The sequence below is a fragment of the Phyllostomus hastatus genome, unplaced genomic scaffold (genome assembly GCF_019186645.2).
Source record: "Phyllostomus hastatus isolate PE091 unplaced genomic scaffold, TTU_PhHast_1.1 phas_contig_40, whole genome shotgun sequence".
Lineage (NCBI taxonomy): Eukaryota > Metazoa > Chordata > Mammalia > Chiroptera > Phyllostomidae > Phyllostomus > Phyllostomus hastatus.
The window spans coordinates 57,239,615-57,262,906 of NW_025333872.1; the positions used below are offsets into that span (position 1 = coordinate 57,239,615).

Consider the following 23,292-nt stretch of genomic DNA (forward strand, 5'->3'; position numbering starts at 1 on the left):
TTTTAATACATGAGAGGTTGAAGTGGCATCAGGTGGGGCCACATTAAATACCTCTGGAAAGGATTTTCCAGGTCATCCAACATTCTCACCTTCTGAGTGTTTCCTGAATCCGGAAATGAGACAATGACGTGTGACTTTTAACCTGGCCTAATTTCAACGTTAATGTATGACAACTGTGAAAAGAGGAGGGGTGCTAATTTAAAACGTACATAGACAAACTAGTTCTTGTACTTGTGAGAAGGAATGCAATTTTAATTGTTCACTTGGGGAATCAGTTAGTTTCAAGAGGATAATTTATTGATAACATTGAGCCGATGGGGGAAACAGGTGAAATGCCCACCTCCTTCAGACGGGGCCCCGTAGAACCCTTTGGGCTGTGATGTCCCCAGATCCTCTCCAATTCTCCGTTCAGCAAGTAAAGAAACTTGATCTCGCCACTTAACCAGGGGGGTCTATCAGGTCTGGGGAAGTGCTCTCAGTGGTTTCTGAGGCCAGTGACCTTTACTTATTTGGGTCCTCCTCTTCCTAGCCCGTCCACTGGAAAAAGGCCAGCCGGTGGAGGCCATTGTCTCTCCTGTTTCTAGGCTCCATGTAGGTCACAAACCTTTCTGTTGGTTGTCATGACAACCCATCCACTCTTCAACGATATATTTTCATGGCACAACAAGAAAAAAAAGGAGGCAGCTCTAACCCCATCTTTTTATTGGCTGGCAAACTCCCCACCCGCTCCAGCAGGAGCTCTGCTCTCCATAGTGAATAGGAAAGCCTGACCAAAAGGGACTGGGTTTGGTGAGTTCCCTAAACAGGACAGGTACCGCAAAGGTCATGAGCTTTTATGAATGATTCATGTGGCCTCATTATTTGTTTCCAAAATACAGAATTTATAAAGGTCCTTTTAAATGTAAAAAACCCTTTCAAATTATACATTTGAGAAGTGAAATTGTGGAAGGACTGACTGTAAATGCCGTGTAAGTGTGTGAGGTTCTGATGCTATGCTTTCATAAGATAACTTGTCGTTTGGAGGCCTGGACGCTTCCTCCTCGCATATGTCTCAGCGATTTGTTACCATTTTGGTGGCATGGGCTCTCCCTCCAGAAATGAGCACAAGTAGCCCCTGGAGGACGCAGCGATGCGGCATTACGGGAATGCGAACTGCTCCAGAGGGCGGGGAAAGGAGAAAGGTCAGCCTTTTCCAACACTTGGAGACGAGCTACCCTTTAAGGGAAGTGGACTAAACCATCAACCAGAACTTCCTCTCTGGCGAGAAGCTAGGTGCGCACAGGCCAGGCTCCTCAAACGCCATCTCTTGGAGTGGGCTGAGTGGGCTCACAAAATAAGTCCTGCTAACACCACTAGGACCCCTACTCTGCAAGGTCCCCAGAAACGGCTCCACCAGAACCTGAACTGAGAAGTTCAACCAACAAAGGAGAGACTTCTAAGATGTTTGAACCGTTGCTAATGAATAACTTTCCAACTCAAATACACCACCCTCATAGCGACTGTGGCAGCCGCATTGGTCCTTCTCCATGCCAGGGTTTGCTGTAGCACATGCACAGGCTTCACGTCTAGCTTAAGGATTTTAAACCGTTTACGTCAAACTCATAAAATTTGCCAAGCTTTTATATTTTCTCTGTCATCTTCCTGTTTCACGGTTTTACTCTCTTTCTAGGCATAAATGTGGGAGAGACAATAATCAAGATTTAGTGTCCCTTCAGCCCCCAAACACACCCTGTGGGAGCTTTAGTTCAGACTATTCCAGAGAACTTTACAATTGGTGGACATGCCAAGTGGCACCAGGGAGACACAGCATCTTCCGAAGGGTAATGAATGGTTCTCTATGGCCTTGATTTCTTTTAAGTACCATACCAATGCTTTAAAAGTAATTTATATTTAAGCTTCCAGTTCCTGGGCATTTAAGTAGACTTTCTAACAAGTGGACATGGACACATGCTCACTTCGCAGGTTTTCCCAAGATGAGAAACGGAAGCCAAGTGCCGTTGCTGCAGGCCGGCCGGCCGCTCTGCTTTAGTGCTGCCTTCACGTCTCCCTTCCCCTTGGAAATACTCCGTCAGACCTTACAATAGGGTTCTCAAGATGTAGTCACAAACTCAGTTTTTACTGCGGGCTTCCAAAAAAGAGCTGAGCGCCTCCTTCCACTGGTAAACAATACCTGGCTCCCGTGTCTTCAAGGACCTAAAATCTTCCTGGGAAGGAGAAATTAAAGACAAATAAGAAGCATGGTATACTCAGATGTACTTTCTACACTTGGTTCCTTGCTTATGTTTTTCAAGCTGCTCTTTTATTTCCTGATATATTTTCACACTATTTTCTGTGTGAGCTTATTAAAATACTCCAAATGATTGTGTGTTCGACCTTATTCCCTCCTCCCCACGCCCCCCCACCCCACCAGCCTCCAGAAATAATTGACATCACTGTATAAGTTTAAGGCAAAGAGCATCACCCTCTTTTGCTTGACTTGCAGTTATTGGGAAGTGATCAGCATACGAGGTTCAGCTAACACCCATCTTCTCATGCAGACACAATAAAAAGAAAAGAAGTGAGAAGGAAAACAATTTCTCTTCATGATGAGAACTCTTAGGGTTTACTCTCAACAACTTTCCAATATATTAAAAAGGCTGGCCTTACATTTGGTTTCTATCTGCTCCTACAAAACTTTGCTGTCTTGTTTGTTTGGTGTTTTCTGTGAAGAGCTCCTGGTCCCGAAGCTCCATCCATACGCATCCTCGGGGGCTGAGGTCCAGGACTGTCCTCTGGAGAGAATGTGTGTTTGCTTCTGTCAGTGGCTTGGAGAGCTCCAGGCTCTGACTCATTGAGTTTTTTCAATTTCATGGTATCATAGATTTGGGTCACAATCTTACATGCAGACAAGTTCATAGTTATGAACTTTCAAGGCAGATTTATATATCTTTTAAAAATCTTCCATCCAGTCTCAGGATCAAGACAGGTACATTTTGGGAGACAGGGAGGGGAGTCCTCTTCTGCATAGTAGGTCAATTTCACATTCATCTTTACACTGGCTCATTGGAACCCCTCCCAGTTTTGTGGGAGAGGTTTTCTTATATATCTCATATATAGAAATGTTTTGTATAAAAATTTTTTCCAGCTTTATTAAGATACAGTGGACATGAAACACTGTAAGTTTAAAGAGTACAATGTGATGATTCAATGTATGTTTTTATATAATGTATATAAATGATTACCACAATAATGTTAGCTGACACATCCTTCACCTCACATAGTAACCTTTTTCTATATGTATATGGTGAGAACATTTAAGATCTACTCTCTCAGGAACTTTCAAGTACATATATATAGTATTTGTGAACTATAACCACCATGCTGCACATTAAATCCCCACAACTTATGCATCTTCTAACTGGAAATGTGTACCCTGAGACTCACATCTCCCCACTTCCCCCACCCTCCGGCCCCTGGCAGCCACCAACCTGCTCTCTGCTTCTGTTAGTTGGGCTTTTTGAGATTCCAGTTGTTAAGAGGGATCACACTATTTGTCTGTCTCTGTCTGACTTATTTCACTCAGCATAATGCCCTCAAGTGTGATCCAGATTTTCGCAAATGGCAGGATTTCCTTTTTTTAATGGCTGAGTAAATTGCATATACACCACGTTTTCTTTATGCACTCACCCCTCAATGGACACTGAGGCTGTTTCCATGCCTGGGCTACTGTGAACAAGGCTGCAGTGAACATGGACGTGCAGGTATCTTTGGAGATGTTGTTTCCTTTGGATATACACCTAGAACTGAGATTGCTGGGTCCTATGGTAGTTCTCTTTTTAATGTTTGGGGGAACCTCCACACTATTTCCCGTAGTGGCTGCACCAGTTTATATTGAAAGAGGCTCATGGTCGTGGACCCCCGAGGTTACTTGCAGTCTCTCAGCCCCAGCACACCTGTGGAAGCGGGAGCTCTCCCTGATGCTGGGTGGGCTTTCTAGGAGCATTCTCACTTCCCAGGAGTCCCACCTCAACTTTGTTTTTGGTCTCTGTGGTTTTCTGGCTTTCTTGCTAGTTCAAGGATTCATTTTTAAAAATAGTAAAAAAAAAAATCTTATTCAACTTTAGTTTTCAGCATGAGGTTTGTTCTGGGTATCTACACCACATTAAATTGAAGTACTTTAAAAACAAGATGAGATAGTGTACAATCAATTGCTAAGCAGAGCTGAGTTGCAGTTTCTGAAGTGCTTCTGTTCCCTTCACTTTCTATGCAGAACAACTCTTCATCCTCAGAAAATCAGAAAGTCCCCAAAGGGGGTAGGGCAATGGTGTGCTGGCCAAGTGACTCTCGGAAAGAAAAAAAAGACTTGATTGTTAGCGTTTGCCAATTTCTGCAGGGCAAATACTCCCACAATGGTCCATCTCAAGCTACCAGTTTGATACACTGAACAAAGACTTTGGGAGAGGCGTGCAGTTGCTTCTGGTGAACTGCAGTGAGCTAATTCTAGCACGCCACTATGGAGGTGGAAGACCGAGTCAGGGCGGCCAAGCCACATGCCCAGAGATTAATCAGGATACAGAAATGTGGGGAGAGGGCTGGGGATGAGGAGGGGGACTGGAGAGCACACCCCAGAGCACATTGCTGGTGGTGTCAGCTCTTCTAATTTCTCAAGGAAAGTTAGAAGTCTGGCTTTTTGGTGAAACCTCCTTTTTAAGTGGTGGCAATTGACTCAAAAAACTTTTCAAGAACATGAGAGAGAGCCAAAACAAAAAACAAAAAACAAAAAAAAAACCCCACCTGATGGGAAAGATTTGGCCAGACAAGCACCAGCTTTTGACTGGTTAGACCAGTGGTTGGGCATGTGTGTGTGCTCGTCTGGGGTTGGCAGCCCAGTTCCTCCAGGCCAAATGGCAATGTAAAGAAAATGTGTTGGAGAGTCGGTGTGGGGGGTGGGGGAGGTACACAGGCCATGGATTCTGACAGGCCTTCTTTCAAATCCTGGGTCTGCCCACTCGCCTTGTGCCCTAGGGCAGAACCCTGTGAAATCAGAGGCATGGTTTGTTGTTTTACAGATCAAGTGAGATGCTAAGTGCTCGGGATCTGCCCCTTTGTGTATAGTTTTTTATGGCTCTAACATCATTCTTAAGCAGAAGCCAGTGAGTCATGGCCGAGCACAGACATTGAAGAGTGCAGAAGAGAAACCTCTAGCTCAGTGTTCTCAGCCTTCACTGCCTTAGATTTCTCCAGCAAACGTGAAAAAAAATATCGATGCTAGACTCAACACAAAAATTCTAATTTAGTTGATCTAAGATGGGGCCTGGGCATCACTATTTTAAAAAGCACCTCCCTTAGTATTCTAATTGCAAATGCTTAGCATTCATAATCTCACTTGACCCAAACTTTCCAACAATCCTAGAAAGCATTCTCATTCTGTGAATGAGGAACTGAGGTTCAACGTTTAGATAACAGCCCAGTGTCAGGCAGCTGGTAAGTGAGGAGATCAGACTTGACTTCAGAGCCTGAATTCTTAACCTTCCTATCGTTTAGCGCTACTGTACTTGTCTAATATGGTCTTCGTGAGACTCAACCGCTGCAAGTAAAGTGCTTCGTTTTAGGACTGGAACATATTGAGTGACAAATAGAAGTTAGCTATCATCATCTCGTAACACAAAAATAGAGAGATTCCTTCACACTTTCTCTTGTTTATGAAATTTCCTCTCAGGTAAATTCAACCTTTGTTGGATCCTCCACTTTTCCCTCCCTGTAAATACACAGTGTTGCCCTCCAAAGAAACTGTAAGACAGTTACTATAATGACCTGGGGAGGCAGGAGGGGTTCGGAACAGGCTTCCTGGAGAAGAGCTACTTTGGCCTGTGAATTAGTTTGAGCTGAAGGCAGTGGAAAGACCCTGTGGGCTCAGGAGAAACTCCCGCCCCTCCCTTAACTACCTACAAGAATCTGAATTGAGGGCCTTGCCCAGAATGAGAGTTATCACCAGAGATAAACTTTGTGACCTACCCACAGGGCAGGGCAAACTTTTAGTTCCTGCCCAGCAGGCTGCTCTTATCTCCTGAAAATGACCTCCCTCCCGCTGGACTTCCTCCTCAGTGCAGGATGGCACATCTATCCCATTGTCCCTGTCCCTCGACCTCTCACGTGTGTGGGGTTCCCATACACATGCATGCATGTAACTAAGTCTGGTTATTTTCTATGTTAATCCGCCTCATGTAGGTTTGATTATTAGACCAGCTGAAAGAACCTAAAAGAGTAGAGTAAAATTTCTTCCTTCCCCACAAGGCTCTGCCAGGACAGGTCATGCCTGATGGAGGCAAAGAGGAAGAGCAAAGACAAGAGACACAGACACTCTTGGAAAGGATGATGATGAAACGTGCCCTGAAAGGCAAGCCAAAGCTCAAGCTCTTTGGTATCATGTTCAATAAGCATGTTTTTTTGTATAAATAATTTGCTAAAAAGTGGCAAATCAGAGGAAGGGACTAGTGAGGGTATCAGACAAAGGAAGGGGAGCAGCTACAGACATGTGAGCACACAAAACACCGTTTATTCTTGTATTATTAATTACTGTATTGTTTTCTATGCAGAAAGCTGTAAGCCTACTTTTGCCCCACCCTGTACTTGTTTGGAGGCTTATATTGCATTTGCGTTTCCTGTCTTCATTGTTGAGATGGACACAGAAACCAATCAAAGAGAGAAATGAGCACTTTGCTGTCAGGCAACATGCTGGGTCCCTAGTCTGTGGGCTCTGGGATCAGAGGGAGTATGCAGCAGCCGGTGCAGGTGCAGGGAGGCCCAGGCAGGGATGCAAGTGCAGAGCAGTGGCCCCTCTGGGGCAGAGCCATCCACCACCAGTCCCCTCAGAGTTAGATGTTTGAAAAGGTGAATTTACTCAGCTTGTTCAGATGGAACATTTTAAAAATTTGTTTTCCTCCTGTGACTGAATTTACAAAATGGAGTGGTTAATTACAACCTTAAATTGTAGGAATAAATAAGGTAAAAAGAAGTGAGGAAAGTTTTTACCAAAAATTCTACCTCAAAGGTCATGATGGTATTACTTCTTGATAACCTTAACTTATTCAGCCTTCCTATACTAAAAAGGTGAGGGGGGAAAGTGGGGGAAAGAAATGGAAAAGGACCTGGGAGGCCTTTAAGATCAAACAATTTTAGGATAAAAGAGAACAATCACTGACATTCAACCTCTGAGTTTTCAAAGGTTTGCCATAGGGATAAATTGCACGGGTAAATCGTTTGGGCAAGATGCACATTTACCAAGCTGAATGTGCATAGCCATTGCCATTTGAACCACAATTCACTTGAAGCTTACCCAATACTATACATAAAATCTCTTGTATTAGTCTTGTGCTGTTTTTAAATTCTTGAAGTACTGAATTTAATACTTATTCCCCCCAACTAAGACTGTAAGGTCTTCGAAGAAAAGGGCTGTATCATGCCCCCTGCTCCCATTCCTTACCAAGAAGGTCATAAGGAACTCAGTTAATCGACTGAATCTTTAAACTCTTCCATTTTTTGGAATGCCCTTGGAATATGCATTCTGAAAAGACACATGTTTTTCGTGAAAATCCAATGACCAAGAGCTCAGCCAGTGCAAACATATTCTCCCTACACCTTCAATTCAATGACAAAAGATTGTTTAGATTTCAAAAAGAAAAAGAGTGGATTTCTATTACAGTTAAAATATTAAGAAGAAGCAACTGAAGTTCTTTGAATTTTAGGCAGTATCAAGGTGCAAAGCCCAGGCTTCCCTTCAATGCTGCTGAACACCAGGCTCAGGGCAAAGTGCTGTAGCTTCCACCACCGCCCCCCGCCCCCTCCACGTCCACCGCATGGACACTTGAAGCAGACAGTCGTTTGGTACATCATGGTCCGCACCACCATTCAATAAACCAAATGCAAACTCAAGGCTTCTCAGTGGGACAGGCCCGCAATAAGAACAGAAGACCCTTACGCAGAGCACAATCCCAAGAAGCAGTCAGAGGCTCGTTCTCCATAAACCCCCCTTTAAAGACAACTTGAAGCAGAAGGGCTTTTGTATGCGGGCAGAACTGTAAACCCAAGGACAGGCACAAACGGACTGGGGCAAGAGAAAGAGGGCACAAACCACGCAGGGTAATGAAAGTCCACCTCGTGGCCATGGTATTGTGTGCTAGTGACTATGTGAGTTTGTGAAATCTGCTCTGGAACCGGTGGCCGGGCTGTCTGGTCTGGCACAGCCTCCAGGTCGAAGAGAAGCAGGTGGCTTTGTTCCTGGAATCGGACTGAGGGAGCTAAACCGGGTTTAAAGAAGGCAGTGTTCCGCAGCGGGAACCTGTAATCTAAGCTGAGGCTCGGGCAGAGCGCGAAACTCGCTCTCAGGCTTCCGACCCGAGCTGCTGACTGCGCTGGAAGCCCGCAGTGTGGAAGGCCTCCCTGGCTCGCGAGGAGCCCTCTGGGAAGCCGTGGAGCAGGCCCGGCCGCGTCCCCTAGCCACAGCCCGCTGTCCCAAGCTCCCGCCACTTTGCTGCGCATCCAGCACTACCTTCCTTTTATAAATAACACCCACGTGCGCTGGTAAACAAGCTCGCGCGGCTCGCGCTTCCGCGCGCCCTGGGCGCGCCTGTGCTGCGCGCGCCCGCCCTCCGCCGGCACGTGTCAGTCGGCTCCGCCTGCGCCGCTTCGGCGGTGCTCAGGCTCCTCCCCCTCGGCGGGCTGCACGCAGCCCCCGAGTCCTCCAAACACCACCGCTCCCGGGACCTAGCTCCACCCTCGACTGCCAGGCGCGCCCCGCAGAGTGCCCTCCAACTTTCCTCCCCCAATGACACCTCATCGCGGCGGGACCCATCGCCCCAGGTCTGCTTTCTCCCACCCGTTACCACCCCAGTCCTCTCACATCCCCCTCCTATTAACTTTCCCTCCATTGGCACGCCAAGGATTGGCTTATGGTTTTTCTCCTCCTCCCTCCCACCCTTCCTTAGGATCTTACTCGATTGTTTATTATTTCTGGGGAGGTGCGGGGGGCGGAGAGGGGCGTCTGGAACCTGGAGACTTGTGGCCGCGGCCAGTCAGCGCGCGGCGTAGCTTGACGAGTTAGCGGCGCAGCGAATGGCTTCGCGGTGTAGAGCTCCCGGGTCACGCGCGTGCGGATACAATGACATCATCTGTTTGTACGCGTCGAACTAGCTTGGTGCAGGGGCGGGGCCAAACGTCACTTGAGTGACAGGCCCCGCGCAAAGCCCGGAGCTTGGAGTTAGCCGAGTGGGCGGACTTCTGTGTACGCTTGGTTGGACTTTTTTGTGTATCAGGGTGGTGCGGGCCCCGCTGTAAACGCTGAGATATCTCCAGTGACCTGGAAGGGTTTAAAGGGGGAAAAAAAGATTTTTATAAGCCAAAGTGGATACTGAGTTTTGGTTTGCATGTAAGCATGTAGTCTATTCTTAGTACATAGATGAATGATTTGGGCACTGATGATTGGATAAAGACTTACGAAGGAGGCTCTTTAAGAAAAAAAAGTCAAAATGCCCAATTAGATGTTTGCAGTCATTTACAAATTAAAATGATTTCCCATTCACAGTTGAAAATCTGCTCTTGTGTTTAGGAATGGGGGAATAATTTGCTTTTTTCTGAGTTAGTTACACTTCTGTCGTTTGCCATGAAATCATGAAAAGTGAAAAACGATTGCTGTCGAGCGTCCTGGGTGAGACTCAGTGCAAACCTCTAGGTGCCGGATTAAATCTGAGGGCATCACCTTATCGAGGTCCTCCTCCTAAAGGCTCCAACATCTTCGCTTGCCAGTATTTCCACGCCTTGGTAACCCTTGCCATCTGCGGTCAGCATCTTATCTCTGGTGCTACCTGGTATCCTGTTCTAAATGGGAACCAGACACCTGGGCAGGCTCAGAGCCTAGCGGACAGACGCACTTGCCGGAGACCCCGCGTGGTTGACCCTACCTCAGTCAAGAAGGCCACTCCAAAGCGCTCGTGGAACGTTTGGAGCTCTGCGCGCCCACCTCTCTCTTCTCCAGAGCCAGCAACGCGCTTTGTTGTCTTTGAAGCTCCGGGGAGGGGGGAGGAGCCCGGCGGGGACGGCTGCGGGAGCCCGCCTGTCCTGCCTGCGGCGCGCGCTGACACCCACGCCGACAGCCCCGCGGAGCCGAGCCGCGCAGGCGCGCACGCGAGCGCACATACTCACACACGCACGGACACCAGCACACCCGGGCCGGCCGCCCAGCCCTCCCCCTGGGCGGGGACCCGCCCGCCGTCATCTTAGGTTGAGGCACCCTGCGTGTGTCTATAACTTTGTGCTGCTGCGGCGGCAGCCCTGCTCGTGGAAGGGAGGAGGAGGAATGTGGAAGGCGGCGGCGCGCAGGCTGACAGGCGGTTCCTCAGGCGGGCTGCGGCGGCGGCCGAAGCGCCTCTTCTTCGCCGTGCCCCGGGCCCGCGCGGGATTGTGCGTCCTCCCCCCTCATCCCTGAAGGGAAAGAACAGAGGTAGGCGCCGGAGCTGTGCAGCGGGGCGGCCACCTTCCCGGTGACTCCGGATCTGCTTCCGAGCTGGGCCAGGCGCTTCCCTTTTCCCTCCCCGTGACTCCGTGTGCGCGCCCCTCTTCTTTCCCGCTAGTGTTTTTAAAGGACTTGAGCGAAGGGGGGAAAACTGTCAAGATGGCAGCAGCCAGAGCAAGGAGGTGATGAACGCACTGGTCCGGGTTTTCTGGCGGCCCGGGAGAGTTAGAGCTTCCCGACCTGTTGGAAGATTTTTGTTCCGACTTGCCCCCCCCCCGTCCTTTACAGGGGAAGGGGCGGAGGGCAGAACGTCCCTGAGAAAATAAACCACACAAAACCCTAAAGTAGCCGTTTCTGCTCAGCGCAACCGTTTGCGAACACTCTCCGAGCTGCCTGTCCCCCTTCTTGTATTTTCTTTTTTTCTGGAAGTGACAAGGGTCCGACTGCGCTCCAACTCACGTTCGCCCTGGCGGCCCGCGGGCCAGGAGGGGAGACGGGAGCTGCCCGTGCCTTGCCGGGGCTCCTGTCCCTCCGCTAGGAGGGGGTTGGTGACAGGGGGCTGCGGAGGCGGCAGGGACAAGGAAGGGGAGAGCAGCCGAAGACGCCACATACTTTGACGGCGGCGCTGCGGGAAGCTCTTGAGCAGCCCGAGCGAAACATAAACAAACGCACGCCCGCCTGAGCTCGGGCTCCGACCGCGGCTAGGGTGCGCCAGCTCCGGCCTCTGCCCGCTTTAAAGGCGCGGGCCGCGCCCCTCCCCCGCCCCGCCCCTCCCCCTTCGTCCCCGCCCAGCCACCTAGCCCAGGAGAGACCTGCGGATCTGGCGGCGGCTGGGGGAGGGGGCTGCCCCGTGCGAGCCCTTGGATTCGCCGGTGTTTCTCCAGTGGCCTGGCCAGGGGGCGGTGTCTGCTGCGCCAGGTTCGCGGGACGCACGTCTCCAGGTCTGCCTGTTTCTGGGAGGCGGGCGCTGTGCGGTGGAGAAGCGGCGGAGGCGGGTGAGGACTCGCGGAGGACTGGGCTTCAGCCCGGGATAACCAACTCCCCTTCTCTCTCCTCTCGTGCTTCCCTAGGCGGCGGCGGCAGTAGCGGCGGAGCCCGGGAGCTCTAGCCTTCCCAGCGTCCCTGTCCCTCCCCCGCTGCACCCCGCCCGGGCAGAGAAGGGAGCGCGAGAGCCCGAGCCTCGGGCGGGCGGGCGGCGAAGATGGCAGAGGCGCTGGCCTCCCCGGCCCCGCTCTCTCCGCTCGAAGTGGAGCTGGACCCGGAGTTCGAGCCTCAGAGCCGGCCGCGCTCCTGTACGTGGCCCCTGCAGAGGCCGGAGCTCCAGGGAAGCCCGGCTAAACCCTCGGGGGAGGCGGCCGCTGACTCCATGATCCCCGAGGAGGAGGACGATGAAGACGACGAGGACGGCAGCGGTAGGGCCAGCTCGGCCATGGCGATCGGCGATGGGAGCAGCACCCTCGGCGCTGGAATGCTCCTTGAAGACTCGGCCCTGCTGCTGGCTCCCGGAGGGCAGGACCCGGGGTCAGGGCCAGCTGCCACGGCGGGTGCGCTGAGCGGGGGAACGCAGACGCCGCTGCAGCCTCAGCAGCCGCTGCCACCGCCGCAGCCAGGGGCGGCTGGGGGCTCCGGGCAGCCGAGGAAATGCTCGTCTCGGCGGAACGCTTGGGGGAACCTGTCCTACGCCGACCTGATCACTCGCGCCATCGAGAGTTCCCCCGACAAACGGCTCACTCTGTCCCAGATCTACGAGTGGATGGTGCGCTGCGTGCCCTACTTCAAGGATAAGGGCGACAGCAACAGCTCTGCGGGCTGGAAGGTGCGTACCAACCTCGGGGCGGGCGATGGGACCCGCTGGGCCTTCTGCGCAGTGCGAGACGCGCCTTCGATTCGTCGGAGCGTGCCTCTCGGCGCAGAGGAGAGGGGTTGGCATGGAGCCTCCGGTGATAGGGTTTGGGGGCTGTGTATGATCCCTGAGGAGGGGTACCTGGTGCCTAGGGACGGCTGTGGAGGGTCAGCACGGGGGAAGGAGGCTCCTTGGGAAGTTTCAGGCATGAGCAGGTTCGCAGAGGGGACTAGGTACTGCGGCAGGGGAAGGACAGACGGACAGGAGTGCATTTGCTGGATTTCAGGGACATCGCGAAGCAGGTAGGTCCGCTGCCAACTTTGTAGTAGAAGTCACCATAGTGGCAGTGTGTCGAGGGCGCTGCGGGAGGAGTGAGGGGCCGTGGGATTGTTTGGGACTTGGCGAGGGGAGGAGGAGTCAGATTTGGGTTTTCCACGAGTGTGGTGTGTTGTCACTAGCTGGATGAGAGACCCTTGGGTCCAACTTTCGGGCTTGTGGGTGTTAACACCCACAGGCATAAAGATATCGTTAGAAAAATCAGTGGCTGCAAACCTTTTCTTGGCTGTCTCTCTGTTGACATCCTTATTTCTCGGAGATGTCTCTTCAGTAAATCTGCTTCAGTGGCCTCTGAGATGTTCTGGGGCCTGGAACGGGCCAGCTCTGCCACCTCTACGTGGCCCGGCCGGCACCTGCTGCTTGGCCTGAGGCCTGGACTCAGGCGTTGTGTGAGGTGGGGTCCAGATGTGGAGGCCTGGAGGCCTGGTGCCTCACTGAGACCTTTGAGAGGGAGGTTTGGGGGCAGGGCTGGGCTGTAATGGTTTCTATCAATAAGTGAACCTGAAGAGAGGCTCTCTACTGTTCCTTTTCAGCCTCTTGGGGGCACTGGACACGTGGTAGCGAGAGAGGTGTGGAAAGGCCTATGATGTAATGACTTCCTGCAGTTGGGCATCCAAAGAGATTAGCTCTTGTGCCCCTGCTGATACCCAGCTGCTTTGCTCCTCCTGGCCCCGTCCCCTAAGATACGAATGTGTCAGTACCAGGCAAAAGAGAGTCCTGCAGTTGGAGATAGAAATTGCTTATCACTTGCTTCCATTTGCAACTAGCTTTTTTTTTTTTAATTAAAGAGGTAGTTGCTTCCTCCTTCTGTCTCTTCCTTTATCATTTTTGTGGAGCCCTGTATCTTTCTGGGTTCCAAGAGGTGAATAAAGTAAGAAAAGTTTGACCTAAGTGGAGAAGTGAAGCATGAGGGAGGAGACTGTATATGAAAAGCTAAAGAATTTAGCATATTGGCTTAATTTGCTTAAAAATAAGTGCCTTTAAAAAATATTATAGGCAGAATTGGAGAAGGTTCATTTAGATTTCAGCCTTGTTTAGATTAAACAAACTTTAAAGCAAAATGTTTGCGTTGATATTATCCCACAAGTCTCTTTCATTTCCTTTAACAAATGCTGACATTATGAATGTTACATTTGGTTTAATTTTATTGCTTTGCAAAGGAATGACAGTTGTGTGAGATGAGAGATCTTGACAGAAAGGCTGAGTTCTGTTTCACAGCAGTACTAATGTGATAGCTTTTAGAGCTGAGTTTCCGAGTGGGTAGCAAGGGTTAATCTAAGTGGATAGTGTCAGGAAGGGGCGAGTGTACAGGCTCTAAGGAGACAGATGTGGACGCTTGGAATATTGTTCAGATTCCTCACACCTGAAATTTAGTCCTGCATGGTCTGACTTTGGTGTGCAGACTCTGTTCAAGTTAGCAACTTTTAACTTACTTGGAAAAGTTAACGTAGGCAGGGCTCTCACCTTCCCTATGATTTTTAAGATTATGAAAGAAATTTAATTTCACAAATAGCATTTCTTGCTGTTGTGCCTGTAGTTAAAATAATAACAGTTTAATAGCATTTGATTTTTTAAAAGAGATTTGTGTAAGAAAGTGATATTATCAAAAGTAACCATGAATTGAGACTGGACTAATTCTATTTTCATGTAGCTTGCAGGATTTGCAATAGAGATTTTGGGCCTGGTCATAAACTTTGTGGTTTTATGTCCTAAACGTTTTTTGGTCTCAGTTTCTTTTTTCCTTGTCTGCTGTCTTATTTCTCTTTAACCAAAATTTTATGAAATACCATACATTGAAACTCTCAAGCCTTAATATGTTTACAGGACACGCATTTAGTGATGTTTACTGTAAATTTTTACACAAATTCCATTTCTGAGTATTATGTGACAACTGATTCTTGAAGACGATAGAGATATAATTTAGTTAAAGAGTTTTTGTAAGAGGACCTTTCTCAAAAGATGCAGCCATGCAAAAACTTCCAAACCTGTGGTGTTGGAGAAGGCCCTTTGAAACTGAGGCTGGTTTCATATTCCGATTATGACTAACAGCCAACCCTTTTTGTGCTTGTGGTTTAGTGGAGGCAGAAGAAGAGAAAAGGGAGAGAGGTCAGGAGCTCATTGTGACCCACGTTCATGTGTCCAGGTTTCAGGAGTTGATTCTTATTATGATTAGTCATTTTGGAAGCGTACATGCACATTCAAACCACACGACTTTCATTCTGAGTTATGCATTCGGGTATTTAACCTCTAAAAATTGTCTAGGATTCAGGTTAATGTCTCCTGGTCATGTGTGCACTTAGGCATAGTATGCAGGGTCTAGGCCTTACTTCTTTTGTGGTTTTTTGGACCATTGCATTATGAGAGCCTATAACCAAAATTAGCACCCTAAGACTGTAGAATGATTCTCTAAGAGGCCTTGGAGAATCAGAATCGAGACTAGTGGTCCGAAGCCCTGGTTGCATGTTAGCACCACCTGGGAACCTTTAAAAAATACTGCTACCCAGAGAATCGGATTTAATTGTGTTGATCTGTGGATTAGTGTTTGCAGTGTAGGGAGGGAGAGAGGTTTGTAGTTTCTCAGGTGTTTCTAATGTGCAGCCAGGATGAGATTTGCTGATCTAGTTCCATCCCCTTATTTTATATCGGTGAAGAACCTGCTTCTTCGAGTTGATGGCTTTTCCAAAATCACACAGCTAGTTAATACAGAGGTAATTAGTAGCCGCAGTTGTAGAGGTCTTTGTCTTAATCACACTGTTTTCCTCTTTAAATTGATCTTTTTAAAAGGTTATTTACTAAGTAATGAGTAGCTTTAACATAAGTAGCAGTTGCTTTCCTGAAAAACATATTTGCCTCTCAGTCTAAAAATGTCTCGGCTATTACTTCAGCATCAGAAAGACAGACGAGTATCAGTGGAGTCCGAGTGTGTGCGTCACTTTTGTGTCGCTGCCTGGTGCCAACAGGACGCATGTTTGGGAACTATGGAGTGATAGACGTGGCCGAAAAAAGAGCATTTTAACAGAAAGAGGAAGTTCCTGGTTAACTTAGGCTTGCCAGATGCACACTGTACCAGGGGGACCGGTGATGGCTATCTCACAGGTTCCCTCACCTCAGGCATTAAAGTAGAAATGAATAATCAGATGTGGTTAAGAGGGGAAAAGGTTACATTTCCTTCAATTCGCATTCAGCTTACTTGCAACTGCACCCCTAACTAAACTGGCAAGTTTTCTCAGTTCCTCCTGTCTTGGGCATACCTCTAGGACTCCAGAGTTTATCTTGTAAGGCCTGTTGATCACTCCCTTTACTCCACACACTCATACACCTGAACTTCCTATAGATCAGGGCACAGAGACGTTGGGCACTCACAAGTTTCTTTGGAGGTTCCCACAATTTCACAAACGTAGCATGCTTTGTGACAACTTCTGCTGCTGCTCCTACAGAGGGGAGTTCTTCAACGGACGGAGTCTGCCTCCGAATGAGAACGTGCACTCAGAACGTGCACTCGTAGCGCGACTCCCCGCGGTGAGGGCTGACCTGCCACTTAAAGCTTGTTTGTGTGCCCACTGTTCTAGTTTTTTTAGAGTAATGCATCCATTTCCTTTTCAACATGATGTATTAAGAAAATGATATTTTCACTGCAACTTTTATGTTTAAAAAATATGCACATTTAAAATTTCAACATGATAAAGTCATAGTAATTCCCTACTGGCTCATAATTTTGACCTCAGTCACCTTTGGAGGAACTCTCCAAAGGGCCAGTTATGGTTATGCGTGAGGAATCTGTCTTCTGCTTGGCCCATGTTGCCAAAATGCTGTTTTGTAATTTCCTTTGCAGTACTGTCATCGTCAGTGATTCTCAACTAACATACTTCCTCTTCCTACAGCAGCAGTACACTAGGGGGACTGCTTTTCCTCTTTTCAAAGCTGTGTCATCAACCTATGAAGTGAAGAAATTGGCCTTTAGACTTTGATCTCTGAGCCCCATGTAGCAGAGAGACTCTTTGTTTAATAAAGATGCTAAGAGTTTGTTTTGATATGTTTGTCTCCTTCTTAGAAAATGAAATGAAACTATGCAGACTTATTTTTAGGAGATTTTAGGAGAGTTCTATTTTAAGAGAATGACACCGTATAAGAACATCTTGTAGTTAAACTTTGTAATACTCTACTTGTGATTCCTTCTTAAAACGTGCAAGATATTTTTATTTGGAAAATTAATAAAGAGGGCTTGTCCCACAAAAGATCATTTACTTGCTCTGGAAAAGTTCAGCAGACTCCATCCAAAGATGTTGGTTTAAAAATGCAAAGAGTGTTCAGGCCCGTGCATTCTGGCAAGGTATCCCACTTACCCATTGCTGATGTGTCAGATTCCAGATGCCCAGGGCTGGAGGGAGTATGGGCTTTACTTTGTTTTCATACCCACTCCATTTTGCCTGTAAGGAACAGACTTGATCCTGTTTTTGACTCCTCGTTTTTCTCCTCACTTTTCTTGTTGCACAAATTGAGGGGTACTGAAGATCCACTTTGGCTTTTTGCTTCTTTAAGAAGCAACTTGGGATAATATACATACAGGTAGGTGTGTGTCAGCGGGCATTACATCCGGGGTGCAGTGAGTGAGTAAAAGATTGGGAAGAAAAAAATCCTTTTCTCCCATTTGCATCATATGCCATTTCATTCATTCAACAAATATTTATGAAAGGCATACTGTGTGCAGGGTATTCAGCTGGCCCCAGGGATCTAGATAGTAGCAAAGACAAATAAGGTTCCAGTTCACAGGAGTTCACATTCTGTTGAGGGAAGACAGAAAATAAACATGCAAATCTGTGCTGTGTGAACTTGTCATTATTGTCCCTCCTCTGTGCCTTTTTTCGCATGTGTACTTCTGCTTTCCCTAGTGTGTCAGCTCTGCGAATGGCAAAGTGGGTGTTGAGCTCTGGCTTGGGGCTGCCCTTTAATTCTCTGCAGATTGTTTCCAGCTTGCTTTGGAGCTGCAAGGCTATTGTAACATGGCTGCTGTAATTTGGGCCTGTTTGGGAGAGCTGGAGCTTTCCCAGATCCACCCATATCGGAGCACACCTGGGTCCTGGACTGACCTGGGCTCCCCAGTTCTGTGTCCTGGGGCCTGGTTTAGGATTAGCCTCCTTCTGGAGTGGTGTGAGCCTTGATGCCGACAGCTCATCTGCATTGCTACTTGCCTAGAGTTCAGAACTAAAGGAGGCCTTAAAGGGCATCTAAGTACTTTATTTTACAGGTGAGGAAGCAGAGTTAAGTGTGTCCTCGTGAGCCCAGAGCAACGCTCTTCTGTAATGTCTGCTGCTAACCACTGTGGTTTCACAGCTGTTCGTGGCAGTGCCTCCGTTTCTGCAAACTATTACTTCATTTGCGCTCCTCTGCTCCCCTCCCCCTCCTCTAGGCCAGCTCACACAGAGTAGCTGTGTTTCTCTTTTTGCATTCCCCACAGCACTTCTGAAAAAGCCTACCCTATCCACTCTATCCACCCTACCCAGCCCACCCTAGACTCCTGTCTGTTTTCTTTTGTCATTTTTCTGTGACTCCTGTGCCTTCCCAAGTACAGTGTAAGAATCTTGAGAGCACAGAATGTGTCTACCAAACAAGTGTTTCCGGTACTTGGAGCTGCTTTTGGGTCACCGTGTCCTCAGCCCACGAGGATAGCCTTGTTCTGGGGCTTGACACTGAAAGGGGATGGTGTGATTCTTGATTCTCCTTGATTTCCTAGTTAGAACTCTTAGAACTTTTCCCTTCCTCCCACTTCTACTGCAGTTTCTCCTAGGCTCCTTCTCCACTCTCCGTATTGAATTTCTTCTTGGCCTAGTTTGGGAAGTTGGTGGTGTGGCTGTCCTCATGGGGTATGGGCTTTGAGATCTACACTAAGGCTGTGTGGTCTGGGTGACAGCTTTGGTGTGGAACAGTTAGTCCTCGGGGGGGAGAGAAGAGTCTGGGATCCTCAGTGGAAGGGTGGTGTTAAAGAAGAAATCTCTCTTCCCTGTTCCTGTCAGGGCTTGAGAAGATGGAGCCCCCTCAGGTTCATTATTGTCGCTGATGGTAGAAAGGCTAATCCAGAATCTCCCTGGAGTTCCCTCAGCTCCTAGTTAACATCCATCACCACACAGTTTCAGGTGTGTGTGTGTTGACAACTTTTAAGATTTACTCTCATAGCAACTTTCAAATAGGTAAATACAATGTTACTTAACTACAGTCACCATGCTGTACATTATATCCCCTTGACTTGTTTATTTTATAACTGAAATTTTGTAACTTTTGAAAAAGCTGCCAATTAAAAAAGTTGCTGCTATGTGCCACATTCTTTATGTATATCGCCACAAATCCTCACATCCATCCGTTGGAATACTGTCTTGAATGCTTCCACATGTGGCTGGCTCAGGGTGACTGACAGCTCTCTGTGTGTTGGTGGAGAAGTAGACTTGGGCCCATGGTTTAGGCTCCTTCCCTTGATTTTTGCATAACTAATAAAAATTGAGTCAGTGTTTGGGCTTTTAGTGGGGGAGCAGAGGGAGTGGCTTTAAAATTCTTTCAGAAACCTGCTGGTTTGGTTGGGGATTGATTTCTGTGTGGTCACTGACTTGTGTGATGGTGGTTTACTGTGGGTCAGGTACAGAGTATACTACTTAGGACTAATGGAGTGATACATTGTGTGTAGAAATCCTTTGGGCTAGACCCTTATCTCTGAGAGAGTCTGCTTTGGGAGAATAGGGTATCTCTGCTTCCATAGGCTTCAGGTAGGTAGATGAATGGAGACACCACCACCAAGAAAAATGGATTTCGGGGGAAAAAATTTACAAGAAGTCTCTGACAGAAGTTTGGCTGCCAGATCAGATCTCATAATTAAAGGCATTAAAAATATTTCGTGAGGTGATTGACTCTTTGCAATGCAGTTACTAGGGTTTAAAGGCAGGCTGCCAAGACAGAATCAAAAAATGTTGCATAATGTAAGCTGCTGGCCGGGTTAAAGTGTTTATTTCTATTAAAGAGTGTACTGCTTTTGTCTTCAAGGTAAAAATATGTATGAGTAGGACCTAAAATAATGGTTTTAATTGGCCATGAGAATGCAGAACCTTTGTGCCCTAAGATAAAATGTGGCTGGCAGAATACTAATCTCATGCGTGTGTTGGAGAAAATTTCAGAACTCTCAGTTTCATAGTATAGATAGGTGAGCAGTGTCTGGGTCGTGTCCAGAAGAGAGACTGAAACCCTGTGATAAATGCAGAGCAGGCAGAGCAGCTCTGCCTGATAACTGAGTGTAGCTGTGGAGTGGGGGAGGTGATGGGGCTGGAGGCTGTGCAGCAGAAGGTGGCGGTGGCCGCAGTGGACTTTTAAAGGTACAAATCTGGGTGTGAACCTGAAGTTTAAGGACGGCGTAAAATTATATCCAGTATAGCTTGTGAGATGTCTCCTTGAAAACTGGTAGTACATTAGAAAGAGCAAGTGGATAGTTAAGTCATTAACTCACATGATTCAAGTCTCAACTGATTTTTTTCCCCTGTTGTCTTAATAATTGATTTTAAAAATGTTATTTCTTTAATCAGAAGTCATCTAGGTAACTGCCTTTGTTTCATATTTCATGTTAAGTTCAGCTGAGTTATGTTTAAAGCCTCTTGCTCACCTTCCTCTTCTTTATCTTCTTAATTTTTATTTTACTTATATATTTCAAAAACTCAATATAATACTTTAATGGTTTTATAAAGTAAAATGCTTTCTCTCAATCTCTCCAATAGCACTTTTCATGTTGGTAAATTCCTAAAAAAAGTTTACGTGGTTTAAAACTCCATGTCGCTGTAGCTCTTCCCAAGTGTTCACCTTACACCAGAGCTGTCCCGCGGCTTCCTCCCAGCGTTCCTTCCCACATGAAGGGTTTGTTAGTCTGCGCTTCCTACATCAGGGACTTAGTCTGTATGGGGTCGCTCCCCACCCTGACCCCGGGCTCCCCCACCCCTCGTTAGCAAAAACGAGAAGGGGCATGCAGTTCTGTTAACAGATTAATTTGCCATGTATGTACATACCTATCATTCAAATAAATAATGGCCTGTGGACTAAAATTGGAACCCTGAGCCCAAGCATTCTTAGGAATTTCTTTAAAAGAATAATGATCAGTTAGATTTGGTGAGTCATTTGTGTAGCCCTGAGAAGCTGGGAATGGGCTCTGACAGTGTCGTAAGCCTGATTATGTTTAAAGTTATCTTTGCGCTGATCCCAGTGTGAGTGTGCTTGCTTTGGCACACTTGGGCTCCGAAGCTCCTGATAGAGAACTTCCTAGGTGAGCTAGTGTACTTTCCTTCCTAGGTGAGCTAGTGTAGGTAATTGGTGGCCCAGATCAGGCCTTCTATCTCCAATCTTGTCCAGTAAAGATAAGCGTACTGCCTTCTGTTTGAATAGATGCATGTCCTTGCTGAACTGGATTATCTAAATCAGTCCTATTTCATTTCCCCTGTTTCCATGAAGACCCTTATTTCAGGCTGAAAGTCTGGGTCATTTGGACCACGTTTTAGGCTTCACCACCTTTTACCTTCAGTTACCTGTCAGTTGCTAAGGCGAAATTTGGCACTTGACTGGAGGCACCGCTGAGTGTGTTTTTTCCTATAGTCTTATAAAACCAGGAAATACTTTGAGCCAGTCTGTGGGCACTTACTTCTGAATAAGTGAAGTACCATGTGTTGTTAGGAAAGCTAACTTGTACTAGTGAAAGCTAATGTCTTCTAAATGAATTTTAAAGTCGTTACTTGACAGATGAATGCTTTTATTAAAAAAGCTCATTTTTAAGATGCAGATTTATCCACTTTAGTTTTCTGATCAAATAAAAACTTTGAATTGATGAGTTATTTTAAACTATTAACGATGTGGAAATACATCTGGATTTTTCTCCTGGGCACAGTGTTCACCTTGTTTATATGAGCAAAGATAATTTCACCTGATGTCTGTGTTACCTGCCCTGAGATTCCCTGGTCTGTTTTGTGTTCATCACTCTGACTTAAACAGGATCATAAGGCTTTCAAACATTTATGCTAGTTTGTTACTTCATGCATCTGTGCTACTGAAGAAGGAAGAGAAGAAAATAACACTATCTTGATTTTATCATCTGTACCACATGATCTTACAGCTTTGAAATCTCACTTGTCAGTGTGGTTACTAGGAGGATAGTTTCAGTTACCAAGTACTCTGAGAATTACTTCTCCAGTCTTTTTCCTCTTGCCTCCCCTTTAAAGAAAGAAATAATTAATTTTGCTAAGGGATGCATGTTTTTTCTGATACATTATTTCAAAGTTGAACCTTTAGATGATTTGTTTGTGAGAAGTTACAGCTCTGTGCCTCAAGTTCCTAGTTATTAACTCTTCTGGGGGGGGACGGGACAGTACATCATGTTGAAAGGGTTTCCTGACAGGTCTTTGGTCTGCTACCAGGTCTTTGGCAAATGAGGGCACTTCCTTGATCACCTAGCCATTCCTGATTTTGAACCCAAGACTTTTTTTCTCAAAGATTTTATTTATTTCTAGAGAGAGGGAAAGGGAGGGAAACAGAGGGAGAGAAACATCTGTGTGTGGTTGCTTCTTACCTGACCCCACATTGGGATTCATGTCTCCTGACTGGGAATCGAACCAGCGATCCTTTGGTTCCCAGGCCAGTGGCACTCAGTCCACTGAGCCACACCAGCCGGGGCTGAATCCAGGACTTCTGATGTTTGGTTGATCCTTAGATCAATCTCAGACTTTAAGAGTTTTAATTTCTCTTGTCCTAGTCATTCCCAGCTGCTCTCCATTCTTTTCTCTTTCCTTTGTATTTCCTAGACATTATCTGAAGTAAAGAAGGCTTCTTCTCTCTTTCCCACCCACCTGTTATCTCTCTGTGACTTTTCTCCTACAGCAGTGGTTTTCAGAGTCACTACATTTGAGAATTGCCCAGTGAGCTTTAAAAAACACATGTGTCTAAAACAATTGGTCCCACCCTAGACCAATTAGGGCAGAATCTCTAGGTATGGGGTCTGGGTGTCTATATCCTTAAAGCTCCCATGTGATTATAATGTACAGTTAGGGTTGAGAACCATTGTCATAGAGAAATGAGAATGTTTGGCTGTGGAAGTTATCCACTATTTTTGTGTTAACTTTTAGATGTATTTCCACACTCTCCTCCATGGGAAGATTACAAGGTGGAATTTGGTCCTTAGAAGCTCCATATAAGAAGGAGCACTGTCAATTTGGGATCTAAAAGAACAGTTGGCTGTGGGTTCAATCCCCAGTCAGGGCACATAGAAGAATCAACCAATTAATGCATACATAAGTAGAACAACAAATCGATGTTTCCCTCTCTTTCTCCCTCTTCCTCCCTACTCCCCTCTCTCCCGTTCTGTCTCTCTCCTCCCCTCCTTCTCTCCCTCTCTCTAAAATCAATAAATAAAAATTTAAAATAAAGAACAGTTGGCTTTTAGGACAAGGGCATCATCACTTAAACCGTGTTTATCTAGGATCTCCTCCTGTACTTCCTTTCCTATAAATGAATGCGTTTGTTTTTTTTTTAAAGTTTCCAACTCCCACTTGTTTTTCTAGTCTCCACTGGACCCCAGTTAACTTATTTTGAAGTTTTCAGGAATTTGTAAGAAGAGATG

General features: G+C 47.0%; 1 protein-coding gene and 1 long non-coding RNA gene across 4 annotated transcripts in view; one reads left to right on the forward strand and one right to left on the reverse strand.

Annotated features, from left to right (window-relative positions):
• Nucleotides 1-275: 275 nt before the first annotated feature.
• Nucleotides 276-10,193, reverse strand: LOC123821951. Its single transcript, XR_006786185.1, has 3 exons — nucleotides 9,936-10,193; nucleotides 8,972-9,334; nucleotides 276-2,204 (listed from the first exon to the last, which is right to left on the reverse strand). It is a non-coding gene; the product is annotated as an uncharacterized LOC123821951 (long non-coding RNA).
• FOXO3 (forkhead box O3) overlaps nucleotides 7,856-23,292 on the forward strand; it is a 107,277-nt gene continuing 91,840 nt past the window's right edge. Inside the window, exons 1-2 of one of the 3 annotated variants that reach the window (XM_045843706.1) lie at nucleotides 7,856-8,838; nucleotides 11,557-12,302. In XM_045843706.1, the coding sequence (XP_045699662.1) occupies nucleotides 11,688-12,302 (615 nt within the window). In that variant the 5' untranslated portion in view covers nucleotides 7,856-8,838; nucleotides 11,557-11,687. Of the gene's footprint in view, nucleotides 8,839-10,307; nucleotides 10,475-11,291; nucleotides 11,428-11,556; nucleotides 12,303-23,292 lie in introns of those variants that run through there. The other 2 variants (XM_045843705.1, XM_045843707.1) reach the window with 2 other exon arrangements.